The sequence below is a fragment of the Cannabis sativa genome, chromosome 6 (genome assembly GCF_029168945.1).
Source record: "Cannabis sativa cultivar Pink pepper isolate KNU-18-1 chromosome 6, ASM2916894v1, whole genome shotgun sequence".
NCBI classification, from domain to species: Eukaryota; Viridiplantae; Streptophyta; class Magnoliopsida; order Rosales; family Cannabaceae; genus Cannabis; species Cannabis sativa.
In genome coordinates, this window is record NC_083606.1 from 1,044,219 (window position 1) to 1,054,528 (window position 10,310).

At 31.2% G+C, this 10,310-nt stretch overlaps 2 protein-coding genes across 2 annotated transcripts; both read right to left on the minus strand.

The window, feature by feature from the left end:
* Positions 1-278: 278 nt before the first annotated feature.
* LOC115695700 (protein transport protein SFT2) lies at positions 279-2,635 on the minus strand. Its single transcript, XM_030622768.2, has 4 exons — positions 2,222-2,635; positions 848-1,115; positions 654-758; positions 279-547 (listed from the first exon to the last, which is right to left on the minus strand). Exons 1-4 carry the CDS (start codon positions 2,422-2,424, stop codon positions 437-439), a joined length of 687 nt encoding a protein of 228 aa, XP_030478628.2. The 5' UTR covers positions 2,425-2,635; the 3' UTR covers positions 279-436.
* A 1,806-nt stretch (positions 2,636-4,441) lies between these two features.
* LOC115695833 (F-box/kelch-repeat protein At4g39590-like) lies at positions 4,442-8,995 on the minus strand. The gene is made up of 3 exons (XM_061116792.1): positions 8,847-8,995; positions 6,796-8,407; positions 4,442-6,714 (listed from the first exon to the last, which is right to left on the minus strand). Exon 3 carries the CDS (start codon positions 5,966-5,968, stop codon positions 4,892-4,894), a length of 1,077 nt encoding a protein of 358 aa, XP_060972775.1. The 5' UTR covers positions 5,969-6,714; positions 6,796-8,407; positions 8,847-8,995; the 3' UTR covers positions 4,442-4,891.
* Between the last annotated feature and the right edge of the window lie 1,315 nt (positions 8,996-10,310).

Below are 10,310 nucleotides of genomic sequence, written 5' to 3' on the forward strand. Positions count from 1 at the left end.
CACAAACTTTCATTGTATATGATATTTTACTTTATTTTCCAACCATTTTCTTGTGTTTTCATCCTAAATAGTGGTACTGTTTGCCAGTAAATTCTCTCCAACTTTACAGAGAAAACAATTTAAGTAACATCTATTCATATCATCTACAATAGCTAGTAAGGCAAAGAATCCTTCATGTTTACCAGATTTACTGATAGTCATTAACTATTTCTTGTTCCATTCACCTAAAATACTTAAGGTGAATAAAAGTGGCATCTTCTTTTTCAACACAAACTATATCAGCAACACAGAAATTGGGAATAGCTCAATTAACACAGCATCAAATCAGTATTACGTATTTTCAGGTCCTCCCCTAGTTTCTACTACATCGACAAAAAATCTCAAGTTGAGTGAGAAATATACAAAGGAAACAAACATATCATGAATGAGGTCGAGGTCACCTCCCAAAACATTTCAGTATAGACGAGGTTAGAGCTGATGTAATGAATTTTAAACCGGCTGATCCACCAGGGAAATATGAAAACGCATAGTATGCGAGTGCAAGAACCTGAAAATCATGGAAAGAGCACTCGAATGGGAACCTCATCCAGATGATAAAACAATAATTAAAAATATATATAAACAAAAAGAGAAATGAGATTGTGTGTGGATACCTGTATTACAGAGAAGAGCACAGAGAGAACATAGCTGTGAAGCACCATGGAAACATATATGGTGCCAACCATACTGCCTAAAAATATTAATGTGAAAGGAAGTCTCTGGCAAAATAATTCGAAAAAGTGGCAACATGTTAGATATGAACAACCGCATCAAAAAAGAGGAGGCCGTATCTAGAAAACAGAAGTACCTCTTTCGAAGTCATGTGAACGAACTGATTTTTCGGGCCCTTGAGTGCAAAGAATGAACCGATAATAAAGCCACAGCCAAGTGTAAAGCATATAGCGAATTTCTGAGGCATCAACACCATGACGGGAAGGAACATGGTAAATGCGAGGAAAACAAAAAATACCCCAGTTGCAAGAAATAGACCGAAGTACATGAGAGCTTTTCCCGATGGGACACTACTCGTGGCAGATTGCAAGCTCCCAGGTAGTTCTCTCACACCTTTAGAAACCCTGAACAGGTTATTAACAAATTAAACAGCTGCATAAAGCACCACTACATAAGATTACCAACCCAATTGCTACACCATTTATAAATCAGGTTGTTTTTATCCTCAATGATTTCTTTGTAATTGGATTCAAACATGATGAAAATTGGATATGCAAGTTCTCTAACCGCTTGAGTTACAAGTAAAGCAGAATTATACTATTCCAAAAACAAACGCACTATCATCATACAGAATTGAATTTCGATAAGCAAGTTGCCTAACTGTTTGCATTACAAGTAAAACAGAGTTATATTCTACACACATAAATGGCACTATCATCATAAGAATTGAATTGCATTTTCAATATAATACAGAACAAAAACACCCTTCCCAAAGTATCACTTGTGTGTGTCATGCCCCGTTGCTAACATTTCTACAAACAATTTTCCCGAGTGCTTCGCTAAACACACTGCACAATTCATTTGAGTTGAAAAAAGGAGTTGGTTTTTAGTTCTTACTTATTACTTATCACATTTGCTGCTTAAAAATCTTTACATGTTGGCAATGTAATTGTCCTTTTCGTTTCGGGAAAGCTAAGACGAAAGTGTTATAATCTAGCAGAAATAAGTCAATTCCTATACAATTCTCTCTTTTACACAAATGATCATCACATTAAGATCATGAAGTCTCCAAGATCAAATTCACATAAGCAAACTTCTACATGCTCTCCATTTATAAGCAAACCATAACTAATCAAATTAAATCAAGTCAATGCTTTCAAAAGTTATTAAAGAACCTCAAATTCACAAAATCTCTCTATATCACAAAATCTAATCTTTTCTATAAACACTCACATTCACTATTAGAAATTGAAGTTCCAACAAGTTCAAATTCAACCACAAATTCATAAGCAAACAAAAGAAATGTCTTAAGATCCCTAAACTGAGAGCTAACTTTTATTCATTTCATTCCAACTCTTAACAAACTAAGTAAATGTTAGAACCATAAATAATACTCAGAACAAAACAACTATCTTCTAGATCCAAAATCTAAAAACAGAATACATGTCAAAGATTCAGCTTCTTTACAAGGAATAATTACAAAATATTTGGGTAAAATTGAATAGCTTACACAGAGAAAGTGCCGGAAACAGTGTCGTTAGCAGATCGAACAGCAGATTCAAGATCGAAACCCATACTCAGAGAAGAATCATCTTCCAAAGTTTGGGATGCGGCGTATGAGTTCCAATCAGCTAACAGAGAAGAGGAAGGTCTCTCCAATCCGTCACCGCCATTATCGGACTGAGAAAACCATCCCTGTGCCATTTTCTGCATGATGATTTTCTCGGCTTCCAAACACTCAAAGCTCACTTCTTTCTTAGCTCAAATTTGGATTAAAGAAAATAAAAATTGAAACTTTAGGAATAACTGTCGCCCAATTCAAGGCTTATGGATTAAGCAAAAGAAGAAGAAGAAGAAAACGACGTCGTTTTTTTACTTGTAAGTATTTTTGGTGCCTATCATTAATACTTAATAGTATTTTTCTAAGTAATTAGGGGAGTAACTTTCATGTTTTAAATTTTATACACTTTTTTTTTTTTTGAAGCAATACCCTCTTAAATTTATTTTTGTTTGCAAATTTGAGGTACCAATTAAATTTCATCCTTAAATGTTAATTAGGATTATCACTGTAATATATGTATACACGTGACACGAATCTAATGAAAACATGTCATTTATATGTGTTCAAAGTGTGGCAATTCCTATTGAAATTAATTGACACCTCAAATTTGTAAACAAAAGTAAATTTACGAGGAAATTGCCACAAAAAAAAAAAATTAGAGATTTAAGTGTAAAATTAAAACATAAGAGATTTTACTGTCAATTACTCTTTTTTTAATGGAAATTCAAGCATTATCAACTATTATTCCCAATTATCAAATTATGAAACAAATCAATTGGAATAGACTTCAAATTAAAACAACGATTAGGATACAAAATATAAGAAGTTGTAGCTAGCAAAGTTATGAGCCACTGTATTAGTTAATTGTTTAACAAAATAAAAAAAATAAAAAAAAAAAACAGAAATACTTCTCAATTCAGCAAGCAAAGTTTTACAATCTTTAATAACATGCCCAAATAAAGAAATCTTAAAAATAAATCTTCTTAAAGGTCGCACGACACATAGAATTTGTCTCAAGAGTTACTTGTTGCCAATGATGCTCATTTATCCAACTAAGAGCCTCTTGTACACCCATTGCCTCAGTTAGCTCGCGCTTGATAGAACTATGCGAAAAACAAGTGCTTCCGTCAAAAACTGTTAGCATGTTGCATCTACATTAACTTTGATACTATTAACTCATGTTAAAATTCACACTAATTGTCATATTTTTCGTATTTTTTATATAAGAATATTTGTAATTTTCTTTCTTAATATGATGATGTAAAGTGAAGTTATTTAAGATATTTTCTGAATACAATTGATAGTGAAAGAGTTAAACAATGAACTAAACCGAATATAATGATAATGAAATTTAATGTGAATGAGACTCTTTTCACTCAAGCAAAATGTTTTGGCTATGAATTTTGTGGCTCTCTTATTGAAGTGTTTCAAGGTTGCGAAGAGTTGTTAAACTAGAAATAACTGAGACAGTAAGTATCAAGAAAGCTTTGAAGTAGATAAAACTTTTTGAATGGTCAAATGTGGTGATAAAAACAAACTTTATTAATGTGGTGCACGCAATCAAGAAAACTATTATATGACATTTTAGTTAATAATTCTAAATTATTGTTATTTGAGTTAATAAATGTGTATTGTTTTTTTAACCATTCCTCAATAAGATATCTCATTACTTTGTTAGAAACTCTTATTTTAAAATTAGTTGTACTATTAGTGAAGATTTTATTCTTACTAATTTATTGTCCTCACTCTTAAACCAAATTGCTACATTTCAAAAATAAAAAAGAAAAAGTACAAATTCAAAATCTATACTTGTTCTTTGTACGTAGTATAGTACTGTATAGTGTAATTACTTCTTATAAGTGTGCATATATAAAAATAAAAATGGGAAATGGACTAATTTTGCTAAATGAACATATTATGCTAATAAACAAGAGATGTTACACATGACTATATAGTAATATATCTAATTTGGAGGGAACTAAAACAATGTCACATCTCAATGCAAGTCTCTAGTAATTAGTCTGATTTGTTATATATTAATGAAATTAGAAATATTTAGCTCAAAGTATAATTAACGAAATGTTTGGTACCAAATTGACTAAATAACAAAATAGAGATCATAATTTGATTTGCATCTTCAAATTATAAATAGCCCACCCTACCTTACCAAATTCTTCAAATTCTACTATAGCTCTATTCTATATAACTTATTTGCATCTTGATTGAATAAGTTGGCTTAGTACTTGATTATAGTAGTGTTTAAAATTGGTAACATGTTAATTCTTTTCGGAAAATCAAAGAAAGGCAAAGAGAATAAAAATATATATGATCTTGAACACAATTTAAACAAATATGTAAAGAAATTAATACACTACTTATAAATTAGCATTCTCATCAATTAGTTAAAACTAACTCAAGTGACCATATAAAAATAAAAAGTACTCGGATATATAAAAAGTATTCATCGAATATCAAATATGTAACTCAAAAATATAATATAAAACACTTTAATAATAAATTAAAAAAAAAAGTACTCATCGATATAATAGAGCAACAAAATATAAAAAGGATAATACACCAAAAGAGCAAAGTTTCACAAATATATAATGTCCTAAAAACTTAGATTGTAACAGATATTTGTGCTGTAAAAAATAGCGAATTGTCAAAGGAAATACGATGTAGATTCGAAGGAAGATGTCCTTTTTCAAGCAAACAAAACTTATAAAGCATTTTCCCCAATAAATGACCATTTTCATCAACATTTTTACTCACTTCAATTTCTCCACACCATACCTCAAAAATCGACTCATCAAAAAAACACCTCTCTACCCATATCGCAACCAATCTCTCTTTCAAATTAACCAATTTAATACGCATGGCATACCTTTTCTCCCATTTCATCACATCTCCAAGCAATTTCCACTCACTTTCACTCTTATCATACCATTCGATTTTCCCAATTAATTGTGTAGTGCCACCTTCTAAAATAGGGCGATAAGTCACCCCATCGACAACACACTCTCTTCTTTTATCATTAGATACATCTAGGGTAAACTTACTTCTTCTTATTAATTCCAAGTGATCAAAGAAATGAATTTTTTTCCAATGTCCAACCACCGGATCCAATACTTCCATAAGTGGTTGTTTAAATTGATTTTCATACGAACCTCCAACCACATAAATCTTGTTGTTCGCTACAAAAGTGTCAGCAACAGCATACGACGTTTGTGTGTTTGGGCCCTGATACCATTTGTTAGAAAGACAATTGAGTATCCACACATCATTGGAACAATGTTTATTACCAAGATCATCATAACTAATGCCGCCGATGACATAAATGTTGTGGTCTACAACAACATGGGCAACAACCTTACATTTAGGTTGGTTTGATCGTAGCTCAACGGCTTGGAGAAGCCTCTTCTTGTTGCCTATTGGGTTTTGATCAGAGATGGCTAACCCTTTGGTGGAGTCTAGGTATGGGGAGGAAATTTTGAAGTAGAGGAGTTGTTTGGTGAGGTTGAGGCAAATTCTTTCTGCGAATAACTGCGAAGAACATATGGCAGATCTAATGGATTTGGATACAACTAACAAAACCGCATAGTACTTGGTTGGTATTCGAGCTAAGATGTTCAATGCCAATTCGTTTGGTAAGGATGGGATGATGACATTAGATAGTGGTGCAACAATTGCCAACATTATTGGAGATATGAACTGAAAATTAATAACATATATTTTAGACTCAAAAAATTAAACAAATATTCGATCTCAAAAGTACACAAAACTGTTATATAAAATTAAGAGAATAATTTAAATAATTACATAATCAGATGAAAGATTTGTTATATTGTTATCCCCAAATCTACATTTTTATTAATATTAAAAATCACATATAAACCAAATTTTGGTTATTATTATTATTATTATTATTATTATTTCAACAAATGTTCATATTTGAATTATTTATATGATCAAGTAATTTTCATCAGAGAATATCTTAATTAATTTGTATATTACCCTTTTTTTTTTAATTCAAATACAAAAAAATTATGGTTTCTTGTCACTAAGGAAAGAAAATGGCTAGAAAGAGAACACAGATGATCGATAATGATTGGATTGGATCGTGCGGATTAGATTGGATCGGCTATTTTATGAACACCCCTAGTCTTAAAGACTTCTCTTTTCCTCTTCCAAAGGCTTCATGAGAGTTTGATAAACCCAAATGAAAAAGCTAAGCAAATTAACAGTGCAATCTCACCATTGCGAGTTCAACTCTTTAAGATGATTCCTTTTAGACTCTATTTTCTCCTCGAGTTGTTCTCGGTGAAATCCCATATCTGCAGTGCAGCCGCCTTTCACAATTCCAACTCTTCTTCATGATGCTCTAACGACTTTGCACTCACCTCTGCCGTGGAAACATTCTCTTCACTTTGTGCGTTTTCAATCTAAACCATAAACTCAAAACTCATCAGTCTAAAACATCCACATTTGCTCTCCGAGCTTTCTTAATTCAACACAAAGATTACCTTAGAAGAAGTTAAGTCTGATCAGAAGCCGAGCGAGCTCCAACCCCTCTTCCAATATCCAAAGCTTCTTCAGCTTTCAAACTAATCTGTATTCACTTCAGTTTTCTCAATGAAATTGTTAAATATCACCAATTCTTCCACCAGAAATTGATCAATTTAAAGGAACTGCCTATGCAACACATATAATAGTCTGTAACTCAGCATAATTTTCAATACAACAATATGAATAACATATACAAACATAAGGTCATCATTTTTTTTTTGCCTAATTCCATTTCTAAAAATGACTATAACCTTGCAAATTCATTATTATAAATAGTTTGGAACCAATCAAATTTATATCAACTTAAAATTTTGTCATAAGAATATCACTTAATTTAGTTACCTACTTTCTAAAAAGCAAGGACACAGATTACTCAAAACATTACTCACTCTGTCTAATCAAAGAAATTATTAGCCTAAATGACAAATGAATAAGTAAAGGACAAAGCTAGTATTTACTCTCTGAATTTGACTACCAAGTATAGAAGAAGATCATAATATAAAACCTCAAATACTATACATATTTGAGGCTGCAAATGACCTTCTGCCATACATATTAAAATTAGTCTTTTTCTATCAACATCACCAAATTCATAATCTCTGGTAAATATTGATAGACAAGAAAAACAAGGCTTCAAAGGGGGAAGAAATCGATAGCTCAACCACAAAGCTAGAACAATATCGCGACAATTTGGTAACTCCCATACATCACTTTGTAGTATATGTCTCCGCAGGTATCGTAAAAGACCAGCCATCGATTTTACAGCTAAAGGAAACCTTGCACTTCTTAACAATTTCATGAAACTTATCAAAACTTACATTATCAAAAGTATGTTCTTCAAATAGAAGCCAACATCCATCATAAGACATGTTTTTAAGCTCATAAATTTGAACATTTGTCTTAATCTTCAATGTGATTGTCATAATAATCTTACTTTCTTTTGCATCAGATTAAAAAGAAATTTTCAAAAAAAAACCCCTTCATATTTTTCCTTCCACAAATCATCGAGAACGAAAAAAAATTTCTTCTCGCTAGTTTCACATCTTTTTCCAACGATTTTCTCCAAAATAGTTTTTGTTATCTTAATAACAACAAAATTGTCGGATACAATCACCCATACTTTTTAAGGGACACTTTGCTTTAGCTGGGTTTCATTCTTTTTGTTCTAGATGATGTGTGGAATGAGAAATACGAATGGTGAGATCTTTTGAAAAGCTCTTTTCAATAGAGTTCTTTTGAAGCAAGATTATTGTGACGACACATACATATCACAATGAAGATAAAAGGCAACATATTCAAACTTATAAGCTTAAAAACAATATATGATAATGGATGTTAGCAATTATTCGAAACACACACCTTAACAAGATAAGCTTTGACTAATTTCATGAAATTGGAAGAGAACTAAAGGTCTTCCTTTAGCAATAAAATCGATGGATGGTAGTATTTAGTCTTCATTTAAGCCACTTTTCAAAGCCTTCCAAATTGGCATCTCACACTTACCAAACAATCAAAATCTCTCACTTTTTCAATCATTCCAACACAAAAATCTGATTCATATCTCCTGAACTGAAATCAAGCATAAAAATGAGATATTTTTCTAATTAGATAAAAAAGAATTAAGCATAAAAACTTAATTTTTCCTAATAATTGGACACAGAGCACATAAAAAATGGCAGTAAAGCAAAGAAAATTATTAGAAAAAATAATTGAAAGCATATTGTGTTGAATATAATTGAAAGAAACAATAATACATATGATATTTGTAAATCTAGAGACTACATATATGAGATATATGAAAAAAAAGATTATATATATATATATATATTCATATGGCATACATGAACAGCCCCAAAATCATTATTTATAAACCAAGAGTATTAATTACCAATTTTTTTCAGCAAAGAATCAAAAAATAAAAAAGGAAAGTTATGAGTAAATCAAAGAAAAAGAAATAAAGAAATAGTGTCAAGTAATAGGAATGAAGACTGAAGTTAGTGAAGCTCACCTCAAATATGGGGCTGCCACTGGAAATGGTGGAGAATGGAGATTGTGTTGAATGTTTGTGATAGGGTTTGGGTTAGGGTTAGGAGAAGGGAAAGTAGGTAGGTAGGTGGGCCGGGTTGGGTTGATTGGGCCATTGTGGGCAGCCCGTGTAAAACGTGGAAATTGCATCTTATACCCATTTTTTGTTAACCCATTGTAGCCGTTTGGTAACACTTTTGTTTTCTAATTTTATAATTACAAAATGAAAGTAAAATTTTTGATTTTAAAAATTTTGCTTTTGAAAAACAAAAATGCGTTCTGTAACCACTTTTATTTTTCAATTTTAAAAACAGAAAACAAAAGTGTGTTCTGTAAAGTTCATTTTCATTTTTATTTTTTGATTTTATTTACGTTGAGTCTAAGTCCGGGGTCGGATTTGGGTTCAAGTCAGAGGCCGGGTTCAGCGCCAGGACCGTGGGGGGATTTGGATCTGGGTCATGATCGAAGTCCAAGATATTGATTAAGAAAAAAAAAACTGTTTAAAAAAATATTGAAAGTGATTTTTTTTGTTTTTAAAATTTTGATTATCAATTAAAAAATTGAAAAGTAAAAACAGTTTTATAGAACATGTTTTTGAAAAATATTTTCACTTTACTACTTTTAAAAACAAAAAACTGATTAAAAAAGTGTTACCAAACGTCACCTTAATTTATACCTTCTTTTATTTGTTATATCTCGATTATAATTGGTAATGGGGTACATTTAAATTGAATTAAATTACTAATTTTCTATATAGTTAATTAATACATGTAAGTTGTAAGTTTTAAGGTACAAACAAGAAATGAAATCATATCATAAATTAAAGATTTCTCAGTCACAATAACAACAATACTAGTACCCCATTTACTAATAAGATATTTTGTTTGTGAACATGATTATACAAACAACACACAAGGAATTCAGTTGAGGATGAATTGCAATTTGCATCAACATTAGACTCTAGTTTGTCTCTGGTTTCATCAAACCCTGCATAGAAAAACATGCTTCTATTTCAGTTGAACACGAAATGACATCGATTCCACTTTCACTAAACCAAATGCACATGTTTCACCTCAACAACTATCTCATCGACGATACCATAGTTTAGCCGTAGGTCATTCTCTTGTTTCCTTTGTTTCCTTGATGCCACTTTAGGTTGCTTTGCTTTGCAACTTCTTCTGAAACTTTAGAGAGTTCATCCTTTCAACAAACACTCCATTAAAGGGAAGTTTTAGCACATACATCATCAATATATGTCGGTTTTGGGGTAAGACACCATTTATGTGTTGATCTAAACCATAAATTCGAAACTCATCAGTCTAAAACATCAACATTGACTTTCCAAGCTTTCTTAATTATACACAAACATACCATAGAAAAGTTTAAGAATGTATTTTATAACCTTTCAAATACATCATTATAAAGAGTTTGGAACCAATCAAGCTTA

Bases quoted from the DNA above. Each gene is read 5' to 3' on its own strand.
- LOC115695700 (XM_030622768.2), bottom strand. From the start codon at position 2,424: ATGCAGAAAATGGCACAGGGATGGTTTTCTCAGTCCGATAATGGCGGT. The intron at 759-847 runs GTACTTCTGTTT...TTATTTTGCCAG, and splicing joins TTCACATGACTTCGAAAGAG to AGACTTCCTTTCACATTAAT. The intron at 548-653 runs GTATCCACACAC...CATGATTTTCAG, and splicing joins TGCTCTTCTCTGTAATACAG to GTTCTTGCACTCGCATACTA.
- LOC115695833 (XM_061116792.1), bottom strand. From the start codon at position 5,968: ATGTTGGCAATTGTTGCACCACTATCTAATGTCATCATCCCATCCTTA.